Source organism: Anas acuta, chromosome 3 (assembly GCF_963932015.1).
Source record: "Anas acuta chromosome 3, bAnaAcu1.1, whole genome shotgun sequence".
NCBI lineage: Eukaryota > Metazoa > Chordata > Aves > Anseriformes > Anatidae > Anas > Anas acuta.
The window spans coordinates 2,421,348-2,447,247 of record NC_088981.1 but is presented as its reverse complement, the minus strand read 5'-3'; the positions used below and the strand labels follow the sequence as shown (position 1 = coordinate 2,447,247).

The 25,900-nt window shown below is 40.5% G+C and overlaps 4 protein-coding genes across 9 annotated transcripts in view; 2 read left to right on the top strand and 2 right to left on the bottom strand.

Annotated features, from left to right (window-relative positions):
• Nucleotides 1–968: 968 nt before the first annotated feature.
• Nucleotides 969–3,051, bottom strand: LOC137853200 (prolyl-tRNA synthetase associated domain-containing protein 1-like). The gene is made up of 2 exons (XM_068675284.1): nucleotides 2,923–3,051; nucleotides 969–2,673 (listed from the first exon to the last, which is right to left on the bottom strand). Exons 1-2 carry the CDS (start codon nucleotides 3,004–3,006, stop codon nucleotides 2,236–2,238), a joined length of 522 nt encoding a protein of 173 aa, XP_068531385.1. The 5' UTR covers nucleotides 3,007–3,051; the 3' UTR covers nucleotides 969–2,235.
• Nucleotides 3,052–3,293: 242 nt separating this feature from the next.
• Nucleotides 3,294–14,187, top strand: MTIF2 (mitochondrial translational initiation factor 2). Its single transcript, XM_068675274.1, has 14 exons — nucleotides 3,294–3,432; nucleotides 4,141–4,372; nucleotides 4,817–4,922; nucleotides 5,874–6,045; nucleotides 6,482–6,642; nucleotides 7,366–7,542; nucleotides 8,053–8,192; nucleotides 9,121–9,245; nucleotides 9,997–10,201; nucleotides 11,073–11,325; nucleotides 11,994–12,134; nucleotides 13,012–13,176; nucleotides 13,396–13,536; nucleotides 13,941–14,187. Exons 2-14 carry the CDS (start codon nucleotides 4,148–4,150, stop codon nucleotides 14,108–14,110), a joined length of 2,181 nt encoding a protein of 726 aa, XP_068531375.1. The 5' UTR covers nucleotides 3,294–3,432; nucleotides 4,141–4,147; the 3' UTR covers nucleotides 14,111–14,187.
• A 768-nt stretch (nucleotides 14,188–14,955) lies between these two features.
• RPS27A (ribosomal protein S27a) lies at nucleotides 14,956–16,647 on the bottom strand. The gene is made up of 5 exons (XM_068675283.1): nucleotides 16,471–16,647; nucleotides 16,257–16,311; nucleotides 16,087–16,172; nucleotides 15,449–15,580; nucleotides 14,956–15,138 (listed from the first exon to the last, which is right to left on the bottom strand). Exons 1-5 carry the CDS (start codon nucleotides 16,516–16,518, stop codon nucleotides 14,989–14,991), a joined length of 471 nt encoding a protein of 156 aa, XP_068531384.1. The 5' UTR covers nucleotides 16,519–16,647; the 3' UTR covers nucleotides 14,956–14,988.
• A 167-nt stretch (nucleotides 16,648–16,814) lies between these two features.
• CLHC1 (clathrin heavy chain linker domain containing 1) overlaps nucleotides 16,815–25,900 on the top strand; it is a 40,966-nt gene continuing 31,880 nt past the window's right edge. For all 6 annotated transcript variants that reach the window (XM_068675275.1, XM_068675280.1, XM_068675279.1 and 3 more), the window contains exons 1-9: nucleotides 16,815–17,152; nucleotides 17,238–17,484; nucleotides 18,260–18,447; nucleotides 18,877–19,007; nucleotides 21,191–21,242; nucleotides 22,186–22,292; nucleotides 23,603–23,777; nucleotides 24,513–24,715; nucleotides 25,498–25,671. In XM_068675275.1, the coding sequence (XP_068531376.1) occupies nucleotides 17,323–17,484; nucleotides 18,260–18,447; nucleotides 18,877–19,007; nucleotides 21,191–21,242; nucleotides 22,186–22,292; nucleotides 23,603–23,777; nucleotides 24,513–24,715; nucleotides 25,498–25,671 (1,192 nt within the window). In that variant the 5' untranslated portion in view covers nucleotides 16,815–17,152; nucleotides 17,238–17,322. The remainder of the gene's footprint in view (nucleotides 17,153–17,237; nucleotides 17,485–18,259; nucleotides 18,448–18,876; nucleotides 19,008–21,190; nucleotides 21,243–22,185; nucleotides 22,293–23,602; nucleotides 23,778–24,512; nucleotides 24,716–25,497; nucleotides 25,672–25,900) is intronic.

Below are 25,900 nucleotides of genomic sequence, written 5' to 3'. Positions count from 1 at the left end.
TAGTTTTGCTTGGTCATTATTTTTGCTGGAACAAGTCTCAGAATCTCTTCTAAAGATGAAGGTAGTTGAAGTTTAAGTTGTACAGATTTTAAGATTCGTGAAGCATAGTAAACGGCTATTGTGCATGTCTTTTAAACTCATCTTTCACATTTAAATTCTGTGTTTTTTTAAACTTGACAAGTTGCATTTACTCTTTTTTTTTTTTCTTCTTGGAAGTGATAAAGGATTTTGGGGGTAGCACGAAGAAGAAACCCTAAAAGGAAGGGAGAGTGAGTGGCAGGCAGAGGGTAAGATAAATTTCACTTTTAAAGATACCTAAGACTGTATCTTAATATCTAGGTATTTCAGTAACACATCTGTCAACCCAAAGTTCCCCAGGCAGTCCATTAATCAACCCAGTATTTCCAAACAACAGATGTTCATTTTAGTCTTTGATTTAACAAAAAGTATACAGCCATGTGTATCTGGACATCTTTTTGTGACTCTTATACAGGTTTCTATCTATATTCAGCATTTTTAGGTCGCTTCTTTCTCATTTGAGCCAACTGCCATTATAAATGGGATCAGTTTCTGTCTTTCCAAAGTAGACAAGGAGAACTTAAACTGCTATATCGTGAAGTACGCTGTAGTTCTGTTCATATCTGTGAGAACAGGTGCCAAATATCTCTGAAATAAAGGAAAACATGTTAACAATGTTTGAAATACCTTGTCTTGTCCTAGAAGCAGCTTTTTTTTCTTAATTAACTCAGTTAATGGAAGTTATTAATTTTCAAGATTTCACTGGGGCCTGGGAGAACTGTTCATGTTCTCAGCTCCTAGAATTGCCTTGGCTATATATAATGAAACTGAGTCAAATTGGGTGATTTTTGCCTTTTGTTGATTTAAAGTGTTTCCCTTGATCACTATTAGTATTGCATCCTTTAGCATGATACGGTAGCAAAAATAGTCCTTTTATATAACTGGTTGGTTTTGTTTTGTTTTGTTTTTTCATTTTTCTCTGTGCTCACCCTATTGCTTGCCTTTAGGCATTGTTCTTGCACAACAGACACTTTCATCAGGCTGTGTTTAAAAGCCCTTTTCCCTGTCATCTTCAAATTTCACACTTTCACAACTCCTGTGTCTGGTTTTTAAGGGGTACTCATTACCACAGTATTTCTGCTGGACTCCATGGAGTTTCTGCTTCTTCTGTCTTAATACAAAAAAAGTCTTTTGAAGGGAGTTTTATTTGTTTAGGTAGGAGAGAGGAGAAAGATTAGAAATTCAATGTTGAGAATGTGCTGGTCTTGTACTTGTGATAGTAGGTACTCTTCTATACTAAATATATTCTGTATTTAAAGCAAAATCAACCTCCCCACAACCTTTTAAACATGGGGATGTTTGCATGTTCAGTCCCCTTCTGAAGGGAGAAACTCAAGTATGTCTGCTGTTCCACTGTTCTTTCCACTTCTGTAGGCACCTGATTAAAAGGGCACAGTGGAGCAGAGAATATGCACATCTTCCCCGTGAACCAGTAGAAATTGCACACAAAAACACAGTGCCAGGCTGTATTTACTTTCCTCCCAGGAATCTTCAGGTAACACTGCAATTACAGGAACTTGCAATAACACTGTTCCTTAAAGCTCTTTTCCTTTGTTGCACCCCTCTCTGCTTTCAGACGTCTCCTTCTCGTTCTCGTTGCCCTAACGCAGCCGCTAGTAGTCACATCATCTGGGAATTACCAGAAGACCTAGTAGTTAGTTCCTGAAGGGAGGATACTGGGAGAGTGAAAATGCAGCTAAAAACGTAGACAATCAAGTACATTTTCTGTAGTGCAACTAAGTTACTTTTTTCTAGATTAAAAATAAGGAAAAAAATAAAAGGTAACATAGTAGGGGATAAATGGATATAGTTTAAAAAAAAAAAAAAGCACATAGGACAGAAGTGTCAACAAATAGTTTAGACCTGCTAACTCATTATTTCTTAATTTAGATCTTCAAGCCCAGTACCACACACAAAAAGTTCCACAACATAAAATTCCGTTTCTACTTGTTTACTTACAGGTACATCGCAATCATCTTTTCTTTGTAAGAATATTCTGTTAAAACTTTTAACAGCTGAAATACCGTATTTTTTCCTCACCAGATTATACAACATAAGAAGGAGGATGCCTATTTTTTCAAATTGTATTTGTAATAAAAAAATTAACCAGTTTTGCTCTATAAAATCTTTGCCGAGTAATAAAAACGTCAACTTCTCCTATTTACTGTCTTCATCAAAATGTATGATTATGGGATCGTGGCCTGTCGATTTCACAAACTTCATGAAGTCCTCAGGGCTTAGGCCCATGGTTGCAGAGTTCGTCATGGGATGGAAATACACCTTCTCGTGGCCCCCCTCCAGGAAGCCAGCATCCAGCACGAACTTCACGTCTCCTTGGTCGCAGAAGAGGGCCAGCGGCGTGGCGCAGCCTTGGCCCACTTTCAGTTTTTCCAGCATGGCGTTTTCATCAGCAAACCTCAGGTTTCCGCTGCCAACGCCCAGTTTTTTGGCAAGCTCGTTCAGGTTGATCTGCCTGTCGTGCAGGACGGTCACCAGCCAGAAGCCTTTCTTCTTCTTGTCTCTGAGGAAAAGGTTTTTGCTGTGCCCTCCCTTCAGGTGTTGGACGTGGGGCATCATCTCCTCAACCGTGAACACCTGCGGAGCACAACGAGCGTCGTGTGAGGCTGGCGGGTGAGGCAGCCTCACCGGCAGCTCTTGTTAAATATTTACCAAACGCCGCGTGTCCCGCTCAGCCCCAAAACCCTGCCTTTTGATGAAGAAATTCCCCAAGAACCCGAATAAAACGCGAGGCGCTGCTCCCGCGCCCTTTCCCGTTCCTTTCCCACACGCGTCCGCGCTCGCTCGAAGGCGCCAGAGGGAAGCGGCGGGGGCCGGGCCCGGTACCTGCGGGTGCTCGGCGGTGAGCGCGGCGATGCCCAGCTCCCGCAGCCGCTGCTCCAGCGCCGCCCGCAGCCCCGCCGCCGCCATGGCCGCCCCGGGGCCGCCCCGCTCCGGCGCCGGCACCACGCAAGCGCCGGGCCCTCACGAGCCGCGCCTGCGCACGGCGGGGCGGGCCGCTGGGGACCGTTGGGGACGGTTGGGGGCCGTTGGGGCGCCCGCAGCGGGCCCGGCTGTGAGGGGCCGCGGGGTGTGAGGGGAGCCCGGCGCCCGCCCGGTGACCGCTCAGGGCGTTTGTGCCCTGCGAGCGTGTCCGGCTGTTCCTTCAAGTGCTCCTTAAGGGGGGAAAAAAGGAGCTGTGGGTTGGTTACTTCGTCCTCTGCTCGCTCGCTGTAGGCGCTGTGGTGCAGGAGGGGTTTTAAAGCGACCGTGGGCGTGTGGAGAGGGACTGAGGATAGCGCCTGGTCCGAGTGCTGCTTGGAGGATGGTACAGCACCGCCTGTGAGAGCACACAAGGTACTGGGAACGGGCCGGGGATGCAGGTAGATAGGAGCCACGAAATAGTGAACTGAACGAGAAGGGTAGCTTGAACAGGAGACTCTGCTACAGGGTAGGTAGCAAAATGACTCAAAACACAGTTAACGTGGTTAAAAGATGCGGGAGGATCTGACAGCTAGCTTGAAAAGCTTAATTGCTAAGCCAAGCCTTAGCATAGAAAAACGTCTCCGTACACGCAATAACACTGTTATCATGGAATCGTATCGTTAAAACAATGTCATTAGAATGCTGCAGTCTCTTAGTGGAGGTATGTGCTCGTGTAAGTGGCATTTTGCAAATTTGTCTTACTGGCAGGAGAGGTAGGTTGCACCGGGTGTCTGTCAGTATGGTACAGATGTCACTTCTTTGAGGTAGTATCAAAGAACCTCGAGTTAGGATTTTAGTAATTTCCATTAAAGGTCAGCAAAGACAGACAGAAGACTTGTAAGTTATGGCAACATCAGTAAATCCGTATGTCTGAACTGGAATAGTGACAGTGGCAGAAGGTGAAGTGCTTCAGGAAAATTAAAAATGAGCAGATCTACTAAGTAGTTTAACATTGTCCGTATCAAAAAACCTGCTTTGAAGCATTATAGCGTTTATGCCTTGTTTTTCTGTGCATATTGTCATAGCAAAGAACAACTTCCAGCCTTGAGACTGATTTCAATGTGTCCTTTGTATTTTCAGTGAAGAAATGAATCGAGGGTTGATAGCGAAGTTTGAAAATCTGGTCCAGTTACGTGGTGCTTGCCGACAGCTGCGTACTGTTTCCTACAGGAAAGTCAACAGAGCACAATGGAGGCCTGTGCAGTCATCTGTGTATCCCGTACAGTCCGTTCATCTGTATCCACGGTTCTGGCAAAAAGACAAATCAAGCAGTGCCACCTTATCTCAATACAGATATCTAGCTACAAAGGAGGTAATTAATAAAATCCAATAATATCTGATTCTGTGTGAAATTTCAAAGTACAAAAAATCAGTTTGAATGCTTTATAACAAAAAAGGAGAACTTTACAGAAGCTATTCTAAGTTTATGAGCCAACATGTACTTATTTGAGACTACATTGTTACTTCTCTCAAATATTGACTTGAAGTATTTGTACCAGTAGCATCATGAATCTTGAAGAGGCAGGAGAACTTTTTTTTCCCCTTGTTTTGAACGAATATGGAAAAAAAATTCAGGGCATAATGCTATACATTTTAAATATTCAGTGTGATGTTTTAAGTCATTAATTTATTGTAATTCATTCATATTATAGACAAAAAGATGTGGCTTCAGACCATTGTCTCTTTAATATTGTTTTTACTATTTCTTAGTTTATGCCAGCTATATGTTCCTATATACATGTCTAATTCCATATAGGAGAAGAAAAAGAACAAGAAGAAATTGCCGCAGACCAAAGGTGAAGTGGAGATAAAGCAGCAGATGACGGTTGAGGAACTTGCACATGCAATGGGCAAAGACATAGGTGGGAGCCTGCTTTGTTACTTGGGGTGTATTTTAACTGTTGTGTTTTAGTCAGTCACGACGCTTCCATGTGTGGTCAAGGCAAAAATGTTCTGAGATGGTGCTAGTTGTTCCTAATCCTTCCCTTGGCAAGGTGGATTGTGCCCATTACCAAAGTAACTCCTTTCATCAAAGATATTTAACTGGAGAAAAAGAACATGTGGGTAGGCGTGATGCCAGTCTAAGGAGAAAAAATGTTAGGCCATCCAAATTATTGGACAGGACACTATGACTGCTCCCAAAATGCTAGATTACATTGCGGTAGGAGAAACATTGCACCCTGGTTTGTTAAGCTGGATGAGAGCTGCTACGTAAAGAATTCGGGGCTAAAGAAAAGGCACAAAAGACCTTCAGCCTGAGATACTTGTCTGAGAGCAGGATGTTGGGTTCGGGAGCAATTTGTGTTCCATTAAAACAGTCCTATTGCCAATTTCTTCTTCTCAACCATGTATTTTTTCTGGCAAACTTCTTTCTCAGTAGGAAGGAGAGAAACAAGAGTCTGTCATGTCTCTATATGTTTCAGAGGGAGATTGGTAATGGTGCTGAAGTCAGTGTGAAACAATCTTTGACTATTTGTCCTGTATTTCTTCTGCCAGAGAAAGTCACAAATGAACAGATTTATCACATTTTCTTCCTCCTTGAATCACTTCTTAGCTATTTAGTTTAGACGAGTTTCAAGTAGGAAAGTAAGCTGTGAAAATTTGAGTGAAAAATAAGGTTGTAGCAACTTCTAGATAAATCTACCTAAAGCAAAAATGCTTCGTGAATGAAACTTACTGTTACAATATAACCTACTAACCCAAAATCTTAAATTGTATTTAACAATTAATAAACAGTGTGTTTCTGTCCCTTGTGTTGTTTTCTTGTGGTTTTTTTTTGGATGAGTTGTTAAGTATCTTTCTTTCTTCCCTAGATCATGTTTATGAAGCCCTGCTGTACACAGATATTGATCTTGGTTCCGTAGAACCAGATTCCATTTTAAATGAGGACTATATTAAGCTAATTGTTAAAAAATCAGGAATGAAGTATAAGTCAGCAAAACTGAAAGAAGAGAAAGAAAGAGAAAATACAGATGCTGTAAAACGGTAAATTGCAAACTATTCTTTTTTGCTCTTTTTTATCCTATTTGTTTCTGCATCACTTATTGATATACTGTGTTTTCTTTCTTCTAATGGTATGTTGATGATACCTGATAAGGTCATAATGTGTAATATTTATAAGGTAGAATTTACTGTTTTGATTTTTGTGCATTAAACTGATGTTCCGGTGTGATTTGCTTTAGGTGAGTTTTTTTCTATGTGTTTTTCTGAAGAAAAGCCAACTTTATCTTTTGATGCAGCAGGAAGATTGAATACTAAGAGGGCAAACTGTGTTATAGCTAGGATTTGCAGTTACTGTGGGGAGAAGCTAGGCTTCATCACTGAGTTCTGGTAAATGGCTTTTCGTTAGCCACACTGGGCATGATGGTGGCTTGGTGAACTTTTTTGGTATTTATGAAAGGTGTTTTTGTTTTGATTGCAGACCCCCTGCAGACCCAGCTTTATTAACCCCACGGCCCCCAGTTGTTACTATAATGGGCCATGTTGATCATGGGAAAACAACTTTACTTGACAGCCTACGAAAAACTCAAGTGGCATCAATGGAAGCAGGAGGCATTACACAACACATCGGTGCTTTTCTTGGTATGATCCAAGTGTACGTGCGTGTGTGTAAAGCAATTTTCTCTTACACAATGGGCTGACTTGCTGACAGTTCGTTGGGGGAAATGTTGCAGCATACACGGTTTATATGTAAGCAGTGAAAAAGGAAAGCATAACTTGTGATAACTGCAATGGAATCGTTCACTTGGAAGGGACCTACCAAGGTCATCAGGTCCAACTGCCTGACTATTTCAGGGCTAACCAAAAAGTAGAGTATGTTATTAAGGAATATCAAGCACCTCACAAGGAAGGCTGTTGAGTGTTTGGACTGCTCTCCAGAATTTTTTCTTAATGTCCAGTCCAAACCTTCCCTAGTGCAGCTTTGTGCTGTTCCCACATGTTCTGTTATCGGTTACCAGGGGGAGGAGAACAGTGCCTCCTTCCTCCACTTCCCCTCCTCTGGAAGTTGTAGAGCAATGAGGTTTGCAGTTAGCCTTCCTTTCTCCAAACTAGGCAAAATTCTACAACTGTGTGGATGGAACTTTCAAGTGGATTGTATAACTGAAATAATTTTAGACTATTTTGGATTATGAAGGATTCTAGTGTGCTTTTTTCTTCCCTGAGAAGAAGTACCTTTAACCTCCATGCCAGTTATCTGTCTGCCTTAAAAAAATCTGTGTTTTATATATAAAAAAAGTCATCAAATGACTGACTGCTTTGTTTACAGCAAGTCAAATAAACCTGTGTGAAATGTATTGTTCACAGTGCATCTGCCTTCTGGGGAAAAGATAACTTTTCTTGATACTCCCGGACATGCAGCTTTTTCAGCCATGCGAGCAAGAGGTACCTCTGTAACTGACATAGTCATACTGGTCGTAGCGGCGGAAGACGGAGTGATGCAACAAACTGTAGAATCCATTCAACATGCTAAAAATGCAGGAGGTACAGTGTTTGACTTCTTAACATTACATTTGGAACAAAGTGGCAAGCCCAGTGCATAAAGTTAATCCATGAGATGTGTGTTACTGTGCAGCTCAAATATGGAGCACCTTGCAATTGTTTATCTGCCTCTCAAAGGAAACTCCTTGAATTAAAATCCATGGACTTTGTGAAGTTGCTGTCCTATCCTGCCTCCTTCTGCCCCAGGAAGGTGTCTGAAAATACATACCAAATATTATATCAGTACATAAAAATATTAAGAAATTTTTGCAGGAATTGTGGTTTTGCCAGAAAAGCATGAGTAGTGTGTAGGTAGCTTTGTTTTATTTTTTTTTTTTTTCTTCTATATCAAAATAACAACTCCAAGTCTCTAATTAAGGTTGCTCAGGAAATAGATGCCAAGAGAACTGATTTGTTCTAAGTGGTCACAAGCTGTTCTAACGTCTTATTGCAGCTATTCTAGCAGCACCAAGTTTTTGTTAGGTCAACAATATGTTTCTTCCCTTCTTTTAGTTCCTCTTATCCTTGCCATTAACAAATGTGACAAACCTGAAGCTGATCCTGAAAGAGTGAAGAAAGAATTGATGGGTCACGATGTGATCTGTGAAGAGTTTGGAGGGGATGTTCAAGCTGTAAATATTTCAGCACTCAAGGTAAAGTTTTGAAACAAATGATGGTGTTCATGGATGCCTAAGATGTGCATACACCCACATTTTTGTTTGGTGGTTGGAATATGAATGCTTATCTTTCTGGTATTTGACACCTTACCATGAACTAAGTGCTGCTGCCTCTCACCAGGATCATTTGAAACATAATCCTGTCGTATCTTGAGGCTCAGCCCTTCAGTGAGCACTAAAAACTGTTTTTCTTCCTTGGGAAATGTAGTGGCTGGTTTTCAGGTTAATCCTAGTTTTTGTTTCCTCATATGTTCCCTGATTGTTTATTTGTGCAAAATCAAGGTCAGTGATAATGGCAGGTATGAAGAGAGAAATTCAAACAAAGGTAAATATTTTTATAACACATGCCTTATTACAGGAACATAGTTTTGTAGTGAACTTGCAAGGATAACATAGTAAATCATGTGAACAACTGATAGCTTAAAAAATAAACTATGTTTGCTTATAGTTTTATGGTGGCCAAACTAATGCAGCAGTATCTTAGGCTTATTGCTGTCCTTCTACATGCATTCCATCAGTCATCTTCTAAAATTTCAGCCAAGTTCAAGACTTTTGATGTTGTTCCGTTATGCTTTTTCAAAACAGTTATGCATAAAAATGGTTTCTCCGTTCACCTCTGTAGCAGAATATTGCAATTTGCAGTTTTAACTCTGATGCTGTGAAGAGGAAAGTAAGGAAACTGTCCTTGCTAATGTTATCTTGTATTCTGGACCACCAGTCATAGTATTTCATTACTTTAGTACCATTTTACTTTAAAAGGTGAAGGAATCCGTGGTGTTGGATAGTATTGCATTGTTAGAAGTTCTGAATTAAATGGGAGATGTTGGCACTAAGATTTCAACTTCTGATCTTTTTTTTAATTGGGCACTTCCTATTTATTTTTTTTTGGTATGGTTTTATACAGGGTGAAAACCTGATGGTTTTGGCAGAAGCAACTGTTGCTTTAGCAGAGATGTTAGAACTGAAGGCAGACTACACAGGTCTGGTAGAGGGGACTATAATTGAGTCTCGCAAAGACAAAGGGAAAGGGTAAGTTATTTGTTGTCTTTACAACTTCAAGGAAGCAATTTGTAATAATGCAGCAATACTGTTCGCGTGGTTTGTAGTACTTAGGTTTAATATTGTACTTTTTTTGTTTGGAATTAGATAAAAAAACCTGCAGTTTCTTTGCTGCACTTGTAAATAAAGTGTTAAAACATTATTTTACAGCATGACATACAGAAAAAGAGGTTATAAACTGATACAACACAAGTTATATCACTGAAATGAAATCCTGTAAGCTTAGGAAATACTCTAAAATGTTAGAATGGATGTATTTTTTTAACGTCATTTAAAAGTAAAGGTGATGAAGTTCATAGTCATAATATAATAAATAGATACAATTTGTCAAAAACTGCATGACATTTTACACTTCAAAGTATTTTAGCCCTTTTGCATGTCCTCTGTGAAGAAGGCATGTTCTGCCCTCTTTAAAAATGAACTGAAGGCTGGAAATTTTGGGGGGAAGATGGAATGGGGGTTCGCTTAACATGTGAAATCGGTCTGTTGCTGAGAGGTTCAAGATGCCAAATTTTGTATTAATCTGCAGAAATGAAAAGTATGGTACAGGTTTGGGGCTTTTTGCACTTCAAAATTTTCTTTGCATGCTGATGAGAATGAGTCACAGGAATATTGTGCCTAAGATTGATTGCAAGTACATCATGTTTTGTGTTTCCTTACTTATGCTAAGCCTGAAAATGGTCACTTTAATTTTATTATTTTCCTCTCTGCTCTTTGCTAGTCCAGTTACCACAGCCATTGTCCAAAGAGGAACCCTGAGGAAAGGCTGTGTTCTGGTTGCAGGGAAGACCTGGGCAAAAGTGCGTTTCATGCTTGATGAGAATGGAAAAAGTGTAGATGCAGCCTCTCCTGGCATCCCTGTGGAAATCATGGGCTGGAAGGAAGTTCCTTCAGCGGGAGATGAAATCCTTGAAGTAGAATCTGAGGTACAGAAAGAACTGTTTAATGGAAAATTCATACTGCAGTAAGGTAGGAAGGAAGGAGCCAAGTTTAAAAATAATAAGTAAATCAAAATAGAATTGCATTTCATTCTAAGTAACCAAGGTAAACTGATGAAAGATGAAGGCTGAGCATGGGTATTAAAATTCCTGAGCTAGGTGTTCTGTAAGAGGAATGAGAATTTGCATGTTGCCTCTTTATTTCTCTTCCACTGCCCCCACCTCTCTCCTGCTGGACTGTTATGTCCTCTCCTCTCTTCTCCTGGCATCCAAATTAATCTACTTCACAATCGCATGAAGAAAGCAGGCTGCCACGGGAGATAAAGAGTCGCCTTTTGTTCATGCCTTTTACTTCTCATGGTCATCATGCCTTCCTCTATGATACGTTTGCAATGAATGTAGTCTGAAATGGTTGCTCCAGGGATAACCTGGGACACATTCTAATGTATTTCCTTTCTAAAGGCACGAAAAGCTGTGTTCACTTTCATATAACAACACTGTGACCCTACCCGGAGAACAATCCAGTACTTAATAGTATCAGTATTGTAATTTTATGAGAGAATGAGTTTCTGACAGAAGACTGCTTAAAAATTTAGCTTGAAATAGGTGTTGTGGGGGCTGGACAAATACCACTTGAAAAAATAAAAAATAATTCTTTTCTCTGATGCAGAGATGCCTTGAGTTGTGCTGCTGTAGCATGGGGAGGAAGTCATTGTGCTGATTCTTTGTCATCATAACAGCAAAATCTATTGATAAATGCTAAAGAAAATGAGTAGGATGGTAGAGAAGAAACAGAAGGATAAATGAGAGTTAATGTGGACTTTTCTATTGCAAGATTGTTTCTTTTTTTCCTGACCAGCAAAGGGCACATGAAGTTGTGGCTTGGAGAACCTATGTTGAACAGCAAGAGAAGATGAGAAAAGATGGGGAAGTTATTGAAGCAAAGCAAAAGGAACACAGGGTGGAATATGAGAGGAAGCAACAGCAGCTAGCCCATCTGACCTGGAGACAGAGAAGGGCGTTGCTCTACAAGGCCAACAAGCATCTAATGTTCTCAAAGCCTAAAGAGAGAACAGAAGTGGACAAAAACGTGCTGTCAGTAATTGTTAAAGGTACTGTTCTGTTTATTGCTGCAATGTTTCCATGCTTCTCAAATGCTCAGTCTGCAGCATAGTTCTAAATAATGAACAAAAATGTTGTTAGCAGAAGTTTGATCAATTTAAAACTGAACAAATTATTGAATGCCTCTCAGGAAGGGGAGGGTCATCAGAAATCATCCCGTGATCAGAAGAATGTGCATCCAGAAGGGTCAGAGCAAGATGAAATCTTAGGGGCCCAAACCCTTACCCAGGAACTCCTGAATAAAAGCCATACAAGTGCATGTGTGCGCATGTGTGTAAGTTATATGAGCAGCAGTACAGCATTAGCAGAATGGAGGAAAAGAACAACTGTGTATTAGTTAAAGTGGGGCAGGAGGAACTTGGTTTGACCTTACGTTCAGTGGTGTACGTGCAGTAGTAAGTGAAAAACTACGCAGACTTGACCTAGAAATGGCAGCAGATGTGGAGCTTCTGGTCCTGCTGTCTTTATTCACTTCACTTTTGTAATAGAAAGACTTCTCAGATGTGTTGTAATATACTGCTGGAAATATAAAAAGAATGCTAAATATCCAAGCTTTTGATTATATTGCATAATGTGGAATTTTCATTCCCCTAATTCTTCTTCTTCAGTATCACTTTGATTCATACAAAGTCAACAGCACTACCATTTATATACCCAGGTGATGTGGATGGATCTATCGAAGCTATTCTGAACATTCTGGACAGCTATGATGCTGATGATGAATGTAGATTGGATATCATCCATTTTGGAATGGGAGATATCAGCGAAACTGATATAAGTCTTGCTGAAGCATTTAATGGTGAGTGTATGTTTAAAAATTAATTTACAATTAGTAGAAACTTCTCTCCATTGAAATCAGTAGATCTCATACTATTTTTTTAATGATTAACAGCATTGATAATGTAAACTTATATGTATATTAATAATACCAAGTAACACCTTTAACATCAAATACTAATGCAGGTAGGGAAGGCTAGAAATATCACAGAAGTAGGACTGTGACAGCCATTGTCAGTAACTGAATTATTAATGGCAGATAATGGTTGGATCTCAACTTCTCACTTAAGTTGCTTTATGATGTTGAGCAGGGCAATGCCAGAAAAGCAGCACACAACAGAATTTCCTTTTGCTCGGGGAGGTCACTGAAAAGAAAGACCTGTATCAATAGTTGGTCCCCTTTTTGCTCCATGATTCTCACCTGCTCTAGAATGTGGGGGGGGTTGCAGGACCTAACACGCTCCACAGGTGGATGAGAATGTAGAAAGTTCATTTCCAGCGTATACCAGGCAACCAAATTGTTTTCCCAGCCCAAAAATGGGGGAATTTTTAAATTTTTGTGTGTGTGTGTGGTGCCATCTGCTCTGGTGGGCTCTGTGTATGCAGTAATTTCTGATAACTTCATCTCTGTCATGAGGGAACTTTCTGTGAGGATTTTTGAGCCCATTTGTTTTGATATGAGGCGAGTAGTAGTGGGTGTGCTGACTGCAGTGATAGTGGGGGAGGTACATGGTCCCCCATTAAAAGGGAAGCAGTGAAATGATGTTTCTTGTACTGCTGACTGGTAATGCTAATTTTAACCTGTGCTGCAAGTTCAACATTTCAGGAGATGCCAAATGCTTTCACTTATTGTGTAATAATTTCTTATGTTATCAGTTGCTGATTATTATATTTGCCAGGTGTCATTTATGGATTCAGCGTGAAAGCCAATGAAACTGTTAAAAAGCTGGCTGCTAAAAAGGGAATAAAAATAAAACTTCACAATGTCATCTACAAACTTATTGAAGACTTGCAAGATGAGCTAAATAGCAGACTGCCTCCATCTGTGGTGGAAAATACAGTAGGTGAGTTTTCAGGGAGCATTAAATTACATTTTTGCTGTGCTGTATGGCTTTAGGTTTGCACTCTGATGATGCATTCCTCCTGTATCAAGTAATTAATGTAGCTGCCTTTCTATTTTGTTATACAGCTTAGTAGGTGGAAGAGCATAGCTTGGTTTTTCTTATGTGTTTGTTACTTTCCTGTACTTCTTAGAACTCTACTACATTTTTTTTTTCTTTTAGGGACAGCTTCTGTTCTTGACATCTTCTCTGTAACAGTAGGAAAAAACAAAATTCCAGTAGCTGGGTGCAGAGTACAGAAGGGGCAACTTGACAAAAAGATGAAATTTAAGTTAATCCGTAAAGGGGATGTTATTTGGAAAGGTAAGTAACGGGCTGCAAAACTAGTGTTTGTGCTCAGTGTTACAACATGACTAGTTCGTTCCCGGTGAAATTAATGCAAAAAGTGTGCATCTAATCACAAGGCAATTATGGGTGCTGTTTAGGATGGAATCGTTTAAAGCAGAGAAAGCTGTAAAATGTCATCATACTCCTTATCCAGACCTCTTTCTAACCCCCACTTTTCTACCAGAAAAGTAGTTACCACAGCCTTTGCCTATGGAAAAGGACTGATGCTCGACTTTAATCAGCCGCAGCCACTTGCAATCTCCAGGTTGTCTGGCTTTTGTTTTGTAACTATGTGATGAAACCTGAATTGTGTGAGAAGGGGAAACCAAAACACATCCATACTCTGTCAACTGGGTTTCCTTTCTTTTTCCTCTCTGTAGGATCTTTATCATCACTGAAGCATCATAAAGATGATGTCCAGGTAATAAAAACAGGTATGGATTGTGGATTAAGTTTGGACAAGCACATAGAATTCAATATTGGAGATGAAATTGTCTGTTACGAAGAAAAAGAAGTTCAACAGACAACTTCGTGGGATCCAGGATTTTAAAATGCATCTGAATCCCCAGCAAGGACATGTACTATTCCTGGCCTTGAACTCTTTACATTAAATGAACTTATGAAGAAGCTTATGTGCATCTCTCTACCTGATGCTCCTGTATTCTATGTTTAAACCTCATCAAGCAACCAGCGTACCTCACGGGAGCACCAGATGGATGACCCTAACTGCAAGCACTTTGTGTGTGTAAAGCCATCAAGGTGTAAATACTTCCAAATTTATTGATTTCAAAACAGCTGAGCCCTCTTTCTCTTCCGCTACAAGGGTGCTGGTACTATTTTTTCAGTATATGGTCTTCATGGTGGGGACCCCACTTTGCTCTAGTGCTGATTTCACATATGATTTCAAGCTTGTTGGTCTCCCAGGCTTCCTGATAAGAATCGCAGTGCTGTCTACTCATGTAGAAATAAATCGCTTAGAGTTCAGAGTTAGCTATGGCAGAACAACAAAAAAAGCAAATACACCCTGCTTCCCTCAAATACAGTTGCAGGAATACTTGTTCATGATTGAATAATGCTGTGAAAAGCAGGTCAAAATCAGACTTTCATGCCTGACCGTTAAGTGGGGAGAATTGAATATTTTTGAAAAAAAAAAAAATTAGGAATGGTGCTTGCATAGTGCGTATTTGAAGTACTAAATCACTAAATATTCATGTTAAATGAGTTTCAGAACGAAGAGATCTGAAAAGGATTCTCCTGCAGTCTTTGCAGAGCTGTTTTTTCCCTTTTTCTTGGTAAAAGAATTTCGCCCCCAAAAAGAGGTATAGAACAAGACTTAATAAGTCTTCTTCTTACCAGTGAAGAGGAAATACAGTGCAGAAATAAATCTCTAAACAGTACAGAACTTCAGATTTTTATTGTCTGGTACATTTACTTGTCCTCTGGCTTATTGAAGCAGTATGTCAGACAGCACTTGCCACAATAGTGTCTGTCAAAGTGGCTAGCCATGAAGACTCCTGCTCCACACTCCTCAGAGGGGCACTCTCGGCGCAGACGACTGATCTTGCCGTTCTCATCCACCTGTCAAGGGCAAGAGGCAACATGTCATACACTCACCACCTTCTAGCACAAATTATTTTCAAGTTCTTTTCTTTGACAAAGCAGCTTTTGGGATTGCTTTCAAAAATCTGACAGAAAAACAAAGTTCTGAAGTGCCTGACTGCAACAGTCAAACTTCTGTTTTATTTAACAGATGGGGTATTTGCAAACAGAAGGACTTTAAAAACGCTGAGTGACATGTAGTCTAGTCACAGGCTTTGTAAGCTGTAACTAGTCCCTTCCTGGTGAGAGCAAAGCATTCATCAAGCTTCACTGAGTTAGTTCTACGTACCTTGTAGTACTTGAGCACTGCAAGTTTAACCTTCTTCCTCTTATGCTTGTTCTTCTTGGGAGTAGTGTAAGACTTCTTCTTCCTTTTCTTAGCACCACCACGAAGTCTCAACACAAGGTGAAGGGTTGATTCCTATTTGTAAAGTAAGAAAATTAGAATACAATTTGAAAGACTAAAAATGCTTTCACAAGCCAAGAGTAGTATTTGAACAGGCCTTTTATCTACAGCAACTACTTAAATAGCAGAATTTCAACCTCCAGCCAACTAGGAAAACTCTTAAAGGGTTTTTCACTCCGTAGTCTGCAAATGAGCAGGCATCAGAGAATTGTGTGCTGTCACATCCCAAAGCCTTAAACGTTCAAATACTATTAAAAATATTGTGAATGTATTCCTCAGTTTTAACTAAAATTGCAGAATACAGTTTCATGATGTGACTAAGCCAATGTATCACCAATTTGTTACTGTAAAAATAATCTTCTGGTTTCTGGTGGCACTGCTGCTCCTCTGACCGAAGTCAATCGCCCTCCCCATCCATTTCTTTCAATCTGTTTGAAGCACTTTTTAGGCTCACAGCCTGCAGCCGGCCTGCTCCTGCGGCAGCAGCCGGCGCCGCGCTCCTCCCAGCATTTCCCACTCACTTTTTGGATGTTGTAGTCCGACAGCGTGCGCCCATCCTCCAGCTGCTTGCCAGCGAAGATCAGCCGCTGCTGGTCAGGAGGAATCCCTGAGGGCGACACAGCAGCAACACGTGAGGCACCCGAACCGCGCCCCCCCCCCCACCACCGCGCAGAAAGCATCGCGGCCTCACCTTCCTTATCCTGGATCTTCGCTTTCACATTCTCTATGGTATCGGACGGCTCAACCTGTTAGGAGACAGAGCAGCGGGGCCGTGAGGCAACCCCGCACCCGCGCTTGGCCGCCACGAGCCGCAGGGGCAGCAGCCATTTGGGGCACGCCGCCGCCATCCAGCCCTCCGCAGCCCCAGCGCCGCGGTGTGCGCGGTGCGGGGGGCGCAGCCTGACCTCGAGGGTGATGGTTTTCCCCGTCAGGGTCTTCACGAAGATCTGCATGGCGAAGCCGCGCCGCGCCGCGCGCCGCGCCCCGCGCCTCCCCGACCTGCTCGCGGAATGGCGGCGCCCCGAAAGAGCGCCCCTCCGGCCCGCACGGGGTTTCCAGCCGCGCCGCAGGAAGGGGCGGGCGCTGCTCGGGACTACGGCTCCCGGCGTGCCTCGCCGCCGCCAGCCGTGCTGCGGCATGCTGGGAGTTGTAGTCTCGCCCCCCCCACGCCCGAAGTGCGCCATGGGAGTCGGAGGCGGAGGGCGGGACCGCGAGGGGAGGGGAACTGCAGCCCCCATGGTGCACCGCGGCTCCTCTCGCGCTGTGGGCGCCAAGGGCTGGGGGCGGCCGTTGGGCGGCTGAGGGGCGGTGCGGAGCCGAGCTCGCCTCAGGGCGGGGCCGTGCGCACACACACACAGCCGGCGCTTCACGGACCGCCTTTCTTTCTTTTTTTTCTCTTTTTTTTCTCTTTTTTTCTCTCTTTTCCTTTCCCCCCAGGTAGCCGTGTTTCCACAAGGCGGCGCTGCAGCGCGAAATCCCAGAAATTTGGGCCCTCATCTCCTCCTAGTTCCGTGAAGGCAGCTTAAACGCCGACAAATCCCGCCTGCGTTTGCTGGGCAAATATCCGTAGAATTAGAAAAGTCTTAGGTAAGTTAGGTACGGAACAGTACTGAGAGTCACGTTAATTTGGAAATCCCTGGTGCAATTTTAACATTTTCAGCTTTTCTTCCAGGTTTTGACCTGAAGCACGCGTTAAATAAAGCAGGAGAGAGGTTTGGATTCTCTGTCAGAAAGGTGCCACGTTGCCATGCTAAGCCATGGAGGGGCAGCAGAGAAACCCTCCCTTCCTTTTGGAGAAGGACAGGAGGTTTCTGGAGAGCATTCGAGGAAACATATTGACAGAAACTGAAAAAGTGGGCTGTGCTGAGCCAGGGCCCTCTGAGGAGCGCTACATTATATACAGTAACGCTTTTGACAAGGTAACATATTTCTCAGGTAAATGAACAAGACTAATAGAGCTCACACTAAGCGTGCTTTGCTGCTTTGTTTTCTGAGGAAGAATACATAAACAGACCAATTGTGAACTGTAGGTATCACACAGATCAGAGGTTGGTGCATTCTTACCCATTTCTTTTATGCCCACTATGTACACTATAGTCAAATAGAAACCATTATGATGAATTCATAGTATCAGAAGTTATATTACAGTAGGGTTCATGCTTGATAACCCCTTTTCTTAACTTTTTTTTTGTTTGACTATAAAGACCCATGACATTTACCCCATTTGCCCCATACGCCCTGTATGAGCATCAGCTGCTCTTCAGTTAGGCTGAAAAGTTGTCGCTGAAGCTTGTGAAGGACTCCTGCCTGCCTGATTCCATCTGCCTTTTTCAGATTCTGACTGAAATGGAAGATGCTGTGAATAAATAAATAAAGCACCCTTGCACACCTAGCTTCCTGGATAAGTAGGAATGAAAGCTCCTCTGTCTACTTTTACATCTTCACTTATTTTAGCATACTAACATGTGGCCCCTGTACCTTTGGTTATCCAAGCCTGTTTCTGAAGCTTTTTTTTTAATTATTTTTATTATGTTAATAATATGTTTTATTATGTGGTGGTGTAAAGCTTGATCTAAGACGTATTGATTTGTCTAGCCATTTTCTTTTAAAGCTATTGTGTATTAGAAAGTTCCAGAAAGATTTTTGTTGTTGATTCTCTTCCCACAAATATTGCATCCAAAAATACATTCACAGATAATAGAGTATGTTAGTGCGTACAAGAACATCCTGACTTCAATCAAACAGGAATATGAGGCATTTATTACAAGCATTAAGAATGGCCAAAGGAATGTGTTTTTTCTTCGTGGGAGATTAAAAGCTCTGGAATCTGAGTCCACAGCTCTGTTATACTATAGGAAAAGAGCAATGGAGCTTGAAGACAAGTAAGCTCTCTCTCATGATGCTTAGAACAAAATATGTTGTTTTAATTAGGACGTAAATAATTTAAGTGTAGTTGACTTTCACACTTTTTTATGTTTGTGAACAGTCATTGCTGAAATGGATTGTCTGATGCTGAGAAATACAGAAAAGAAAGTGAATTGCTAACAATTCACAGTTTACAGTCTTATATTAAGAAGGTCCTATATAGCTGCATTTATCTAGTAGAATTCTGCAAAGAGCCAATTATCTTGCTATGTGCAGTCTGAAATAGAATATGGCAAACAAGGGGGCAGAAAACAGCAAAACAGTGTGAGACCAAGCAAGTTCAGAAGCTTTTGGTACTAATATTCTTGCAGCCTGATGTATTAAAAATGACCAGGTAACAATTCCTGTTTTGTTTGCTTGGGGTTTTTGTTCATTTGTTTTCCCAGAATAAAAGCTATTGAGAAGAATTCTGCAAAAATTGAAAATGAAATAATAAAAATTAAAAATATAGGAAAGGTGCCCTCTGAAACCTTTGGCACACAAGAGAAAACAGTACATCCCGCTAAAACCATCCCAGGTAAATCCAAGGTTCTGCTATTGTGAGCATTTCTTCTACATTAAGTATGTTTTTAAGTAATAATGATTACCAAATGAATAGGCAAGCCACCCAGAATACTGCAGTTTATCAGTGAGATGCCAATCAGCCTGTGTTCCTGCCATCAGGCGGCTTTACTATTTTTTGCCCAGAAAAGAGGGAGTTACCACCAGCTCAGCCTCTCACTTATTTGGGATGACAAGCAGGAGTTGAAGACTTATAAGGGCTAAATCTACCCCAGGGCAGGCAGAGAGAGAGTTGGTTGTGCTTGCTGGATCTGCGGCAGCTGATTGTTCTGGTCTTTCATGCAAGCCAGGGCATTCTGTAAAGCTCCAACTTAAACCCGTCTGCAGCAGATCTCGTTGGCATCTGCAGGAATGAGGACTCAACAAGGCAGAAGGATGTAACTGGCCCCATCTCACACCAACTGAAATGTGTCCTTGGGTTGCTTTATGGTGTTTTATAGGCACCTCTCAGTAGGTGGTTATGGGAGTATGCAGTTTGGCTACTGACTAGGTCCTCTGAGGACCAGAAGGTGGCAAATCTGATGCCTGTTGGAAGTAAGGATGTGAGATTCAGAGAATTACAGATCTGCAAGACTAAAGTCCAAATAGGAAAAATAATAAGAGATGCAGCCTAAGTGGATGTGTGCCTAAATACAGCTTGTTTGGAAAGAGCAAACATTACCTTTGGTTGGGGGTAGTCCGTCCATTTTTGGCACATCATTTTTTGAAGGGAGGTACAAGAATGTGGGTGGGGTGACATGACACAGCCTTGACTTTTCAAAAGGCTTCAGGTAAATCTTTGAAGTAAGTCAGACAGCGTAAGAAGCAAAGTCTTTCCTTGTATAAATATTTGTTTAAAAGATAGGAAATGGAGAGTAGAAACAAAAAGTATCGTCTTTCCTGATGGTGCTGAAGTATTCAGGATGGCAAGGATGTGAGCCAAGTGTGAATTGCAACAGGAGAACCTTATAAGACTGAGCATCACATCTGAACTCCATGAAAGACAAAACCAAAACAAACAAAAAATGAGTGTAAGGAATTACTTAGAGGAGAAGCAGAGAACGAAATAGAATATATAATCAAACCTCTGTATCTTTTGTGTCTCGTGACTTGAGAAAGTCCAGCAGAGTTGGACTTAATGATCCCTATGGGCCCCTTCCAACTCAGCATTTTCTATGATTCAGAGTTATTGCTGGACTTCCTCAAAAGAAAGACCTGGAAGAGATTTGCAAGGAGAGCTCATGAAAGGCATTTTGTTCTCCCACAGGTCTGAGTGTAGAGGAATCTCTCAGCTTGGATTCTCTTTCTAAACATCTCGCTCAGTTAGACAGACGGTTGCTGGAATTGAAAAAAGATGGGGATGGGAAGTACGTCCCTCGTCAGAAAAAGACAAAGTTAGAACAAGAACTCTTGCACTTACTGGCCATAAGAGATACAGCTGAAGCAAAGAGGGATAAGCTGAAGCTCAGGTTCACAAGCATCTGCAACACTTCCTTTTGATATGTTCTTTCTGTCACATGGACATTTTTTAAAGTCTTACAGATTAAGCCTCAGTACATGAATCAATTGTTAATACAGATACCGCAGATCCTATGATGAGTATTTCTGCATTCATGAAACTCTTCTGCTAACATACCTGTTTCCCTCTTCAACTATCTGTAGATACACTAGAATTTCACTAGTTGCAAATGCTATTTCTGCCTGTGCAAAATCAGACAAGACTATCACCCTGCAAAATGTCCTCTCTCAGATCACGAAAAATGATGAAAGAGGTAAAGTCATTAAAATAAAATGTCAGAACAGTCAAGAATGAGAGTGTGAGTGTAGACAGCTGTAGTGAACTAAGAGTTTGGTCTTTAAGATAGTATTTTCTCCGTCTTTCCAGAGAGATATTTAATTTTTGAGGGCACTGGCGGGAAAACTGTCTTTAGAGTTTAACTAATGTGGCAAAAGGTGTGTCTTAAACTATCATCCACTTAAGGAGATTGTTTCAATTCTTTAAAAATACATGAAAATATTTTCAGCTTAAATTATATGCCTTCATATAAATGTATCAGTTGATTGTTGTTGTTGTTTTGAAATGCTTTAGCACTTTTAATGCTGATTTGCTTGTTGAGGTAGTACTGTGATTACCTTACACTGCCATATCTTATATTTCAGCTCTTGATGTCCCTAGTAAAATGGCTGAGGATTCACTTGAATATTTTGAAAGGTAAAAAGAATATTGTTATTGTGCTCTGTATTAGCAGTTTACAACACTGGAGCTAATATATCATACTGAATGCCTGAACGCAGTCCTTTTTTTTTTTTTTTTGACCCTTTTGGAGCTTGTAAAAGGTGCTGCCATTTAGACACAGACATTAAATCAAAGGTTTGTCCACTTTCAGAGGCTCTTTGGTCCTTTTTCTAAAGGGACTGACATTGAAGAGACCAGATGTTGAGGTGTATGATTAGCTTACTTCCTTGTGTTCTGAAAGCTGACAAGCTAATTTTAAATATATATGGTTTTGTACCTACAAGTGAAAATGTAGGCTTTTTTTCAAAATTGAGGGTTTGATGAAAATGAAGGTTTTTCAAAAGTGTCCAGATACCTGAAGGAAATTGGACATTACTGGACTTTTCTAAAGCATCCAATGCAGAGATTTACTTCTAGATGCCTTGCCTAGATCTCATCACTTAATAACCGCTTGATCTTAAAAATAGGAATTAGTTCATCAACTGATCTCATATAGCCTGCTGTGTAACTGCTAAACAGAAGTAACTCACTTCTGTTTCTGGCAATTGATTAATTTTCTTAGTCCCTCCTAAATCACAATCTTTTACAAGCCTTATATTAAAATGCAGTTGATTTCTCTTTACAATTGTCCAGATAACTCCCTCTTATATTTCTCAATTTTCATTATGGACGTTTTCAAAAGTGCTAGGTAGTGAGGCAGAAGAAACGTAACTGGATGTGCAGGGAATGAAAATTGCTGCTTCATGCTGGAAAACGCGATAAAGATGTACTAGGTTAAAATATATATGTTTTAAGCTGTGTATTCTTAAAGTTTAGGATTCCTGACTGGATTTCTATTTAAAGCCAGCCATTTTGTGTACGTGTATTTATTTCGTGTTTGCATAGCATATACTCTGTATTTTTTCTTCCTTTTTACTAGTTTCAGTGAATTATTTTCAAGTGGTCAGTATGATGCTGCAGCAACTTGTGCAATAAATTCTCCTGGAGAAATTCTCTGTAATGAAGAGGCTCTAAAGAATCTTAAATGTAAGAACTTGATAATTGGATCCATTCTTACAGGATCTTAGTCAATGTCAAGCTAGTTGTTTTAGTGCTTAGGATCTTGGGATTTATCAAACAAGATTTTTTTTTTTGTGGGGGTTTGAGGCTTACATTTAAAATTCCAAATTGAATACAAGGAAGTTGTAAGGCTTTTTATTTCTCCTTTGTTCTATGTTAAGCACATGCCCTGAAAGGCAGGAAAGGAGATAGCTAGCTTACAACACTTGTTGTTTTGTTTTTGTTTTTACTGTTGGAGCAGCACTGGGGTAAGCAGTGGGTTATGGAAAAGAATGGAACATAAACAGTCAGGTAAGCTTTTCAAAAATGTGTGACTGGTGAAATTACAACTAGCTAATAGACTTCATTACGTTACAGGCAAGGCCTTTTCCATCACTCTAGGACTCAGGGTCTGCAGAAGTATAAATTCCTGTTACCATGGTCTTAAGGTCTAGTGTAAGGCTGTTCCTAAAGCTGTGCTGAAATTGTTTCTGTTTCTACTGAGGGGTGACATGTAGCAGACAAGAACAAAAGTCCACCTGCTAGTTTGGCTGTTATGTGTGTTAACTACTTAAGCCTAGCCTTTTGAGCTGTAAAGCAATGTTCCAGTTAGCTGCATTAAAAATAGTTTCTGAAATCTAAGATACATAAAAACTGATTTTAAATTTCCCAGGTAAATGAAAAATAGTCTATATAATTTTGTCTTTGTCTCAATGTTTTGCCTTGTATTTGGAAATACAAAATTCGGTGGTATTGGTGGTATCAGAGATATGAGCAGCTGAAGTCTTAATCTGGGAGGAATCATAGGGGTGTGGTCGAACTTTACAAGATCAACATTTGTTTTTGTGTGTGTGCATATTTTTATTGATTTTCATTCAATTTTAAAGAGAAGAACTGCAATAAGCTAGTATGTGGGATCTGAATTACAAATTTACTAAAAAGTAGTCTTAGCAGATCTTATATTCCAAAAGCAGTACAAAGGCATTTACAATGTTATTTCATGCATTTTCACCTGAAAAACTATATGGCTTAAATACCCAACCATCTCTCCCCCTGAGATTTACCTTTACCTGTCACTGGTAAAATACTGTCATGATTCCTGTGCCTTCAGTTCTGAGCAACCTTCATTTTGAGTGATTAATGTAGCATCGCATATGACACAACCTCAGAGATTTGCTAAGAACTGTGTCAGAGGCCTTTGGCGTGTGTCAGCAAACAAAGACTTAGGAAGTCTTAAATAGTGAAAGTTACTTTTCTCTTTGTGCTTTTCTGGGTGACTTTTGTTTTCAACCCTTTAGCTCTTAGCTGTCTTGAAGGAAGAAATCTGCCTTTGCTGAAGTATTTTGACAGTCTCATAAATGCAAGTACTGCAGCTGGACGCCTTCCAAATTTACCTGTAACTCTGGAAGCAATTAAATGTGCATTGTCTGAAAAGCAATTAAACCTGGTAAACCATTGGGTTACACAGCAAAGGTATGTGGTTCTTCTGCACTGACATGCATGAGGCTTTTCCTTTTCTTCAAACTAAACCCTTTGAAACAAAACACAACCAAAAGTACCAGTGAGTGTCCTTTTTGATTCTGCTGTTAAACTCGCTGTTAAATCTTAAATTCAATATGAGCATAGATCAAATAAGTGTTATCAACAGCAAGTTCTGAAGAACACATTTTAGTTTCGTTGCTGTCAACCATTCTTGCAGCACTGCAGAGCCCAGTTTTGAGACTCTTTTCTCTTATGCTGTAGTTAAAAACTATACAGATGCAAAGTTTTCACACCGTACTGTGGATTAAGAAAACTGTAATTACTGAAAGATGGGTTTCTTTCATTCTACTCTTGATGTCAGAAATGTGAGCATTTCCCTTTCTCTGAAAGCAGTCTTGAATCTCCCATGTTCAGGAAGAATGTAAGAATGTTCCTCCCAGCTGCCACAGCCTGGAATTGCAGTAATCTCTAAAAGACATGTCCCATTGGTTGCTATTGCTTTCTGTGGCAGTTGAGACATTAAGAAAGAGAAGGAAGAGGCTACTTTTTAAAGTGTAGAGAATTAAGGCTGCAAGAGAGGCAGAAAGAAAAAGGGGAACAGTTTAATTGTTATACATGCAGAAATATACCCATCTATACAATCCACTTATGCTGGAGGTCATTTTGAAATATTCTGAAGTTACAAAGCATATTAGGAATGCTGTTTTATTGCCTTGTCTTCCTCAGGCTAACTTTTTCTGAGGCAGTGGGAGACCTTATTTATGATTATGGGAAAGAGGAGCCAAACACCATGTTGGAATGCCTGGCTTTGGCTCAGGCCGCGTATGGTCATTCTGGTGCATACAAAAAAGTTGCGTTGTGCCTGTGTAAACAGGGCCGAATTGCTGGAGCAGTGGATTATATTCAGCAAGTGGAACGTTTTTCTTTAGGTAAATAATAAGGCGCTTGTATTGCCTTTGATGATTGTTCTACAGTTTATTTATTTTAGGTTTAATGATGATGCTTTGGACCACATTTGTACAGAAGGAATTTGAAGTGAATCAGTCTGAACTTGTCATCATGTTTAAGTAGACCTCAAGAACTCTGATTAAAAGACCCTGTCGGCTTTATCATAATATCAATGCGTGATCTTCTGAAATAAGGAATTTCTTTTTGTACGCTTGTTTGAAAATCACTGGAGGGATTTCCCAAAACCCCAGTAGGAGGCCTACAGGAAATCTCAGAGATTTAGCCTTCTGTTGGATCATGAGTTTATTAATCCAGCAATGAAAGGAAAGAAGGGTGTCCTATGTTCTTTCTTAGGCTCCTTTCTGCTTAGCTTCTGTGACTTCTGGCTGTGTCATTTTTTTCTTCTATGTGTCTTCTTGCTTTGAATGTTATTGCTCAGTTAAGTTACAGTTTTTCATTCTTATTTTCTTATTTTTTTCTTATTTTATTCCCTGACCATATTCCAAATCATTTTAAAGGTGGATTTTCAATATTAAGTACTTTTCTTCTGTGTGCACATTTTCTCATTCTGTGAGATTTCTAAAATAATTACAGAAAAGTTTTTTTTTTTTTTTTTTTTTTTTCCCAAGTAAATGAAGGTTAGATTTTAATCACATACTAGCTTTTCCACAGTGTTTAGGAAAATCGTTGTGTTCTTTTATAGTGAGGAAGGGGAGAGGTGACCATGTGCAAATTTATAATAATCTTGGTGTTTTATTTTCAGATGATTACTTCTTCTTATTGGACAACTGTCCTAGCACTGCATTAATTCGCTGTCTCAGTCAACAGTGGATTAGAAAACCACCGTTTTCATCTATGGGGGCTACAATCCTGTCTTTTATCTCGGCCGAACACAAAAAGCATGGCTTTCAGCTGTTGGAGGAAATGAACAATAAAAGTAAGCACAGTAAAATTTGAATAACAAACTTTCAAACTTGACATTTTAATTCAAGTCCAGTTTCAGCCTATAAATTACTTTGGATTCAGTGTTCCTGGTTTATAATGGAAACTAAATAAAAGCTTTTCCTTCATAGCAAGCTGAACTGTGCATTCTTGCATCTTCTGAAGCTTCCACAGGGATGAGGGTCACTCATGTCAGATTTCACAGCCTATCCTGCCTGCTCTCA

What these genes read in the sequence shown, in the direction of transcription:
- LOC137853200 (XM_068675284.1), bottom strand. Translation starts at nt 3,006, where the DNA reads ATGGCGGCGGCGGGGCTGCGGGCGGCGCTGGAGCAGCGGCTGCGGGAG. An exon ending in TCACCGCCGAGCACCCGCAG is followed by an intron (nt 2,674 to 2,922) that starts GTACCGGGCCCG and finishes TGTGCTCCGCAG; the next exon opens with GTGTTCACGGTTGAGGAGAT.
- MTIF2 (XM_068675274.1), top strand. Translation starts at nt 4,148, where the DNA reads ATGAATCGAGGGTTGATAGCGAAGTTTGAAAATCTGGTCCAGTTACGT. An exon ending in GATATCTAGCTACAAAGGAG is followed by an intron (nt 4,373 to 4,816) that starts GTAATTAATAAA and finishes AATTCCATATAG; the next exon opens with GAGAAGAAAAAGAACAAGAA. An exon ending in TAAATATTTCAGCACTCAAG is followed by an intron (nt 8,193 to 9,120) that starts GTAAAGTTTTGA and finishes GGTTTTATACAG; the next exon opens with GGTGAAAACCTGATGGTTTT.
- RPS27A (XM_068675283.1), bottom strand. Translation starts at nt 16,518, where the DNA reads ATGCAGATCTTCGTGAAGACCCTGACGGGGAAAACCATCACCCTCGAG. An exon ending in GGAAAACCATCACCCTCGAG is followed by an intron (nt 16,312 to 16,470) that starts GTCAGGCTGCGC and finishes GTCTCCTAACAG; the next exon opens with GTTGAGCCGTCCGATACCAT. An exon ending in GAAGATCCAGGATAAGGAAG is followed by an intron (nt 16,173 to 16,256) that starts GTGAGGCCGCGA and finishes TGTCGCCCTCAG; the next exon opens with GGATTCCTCCTGACCAGCAG.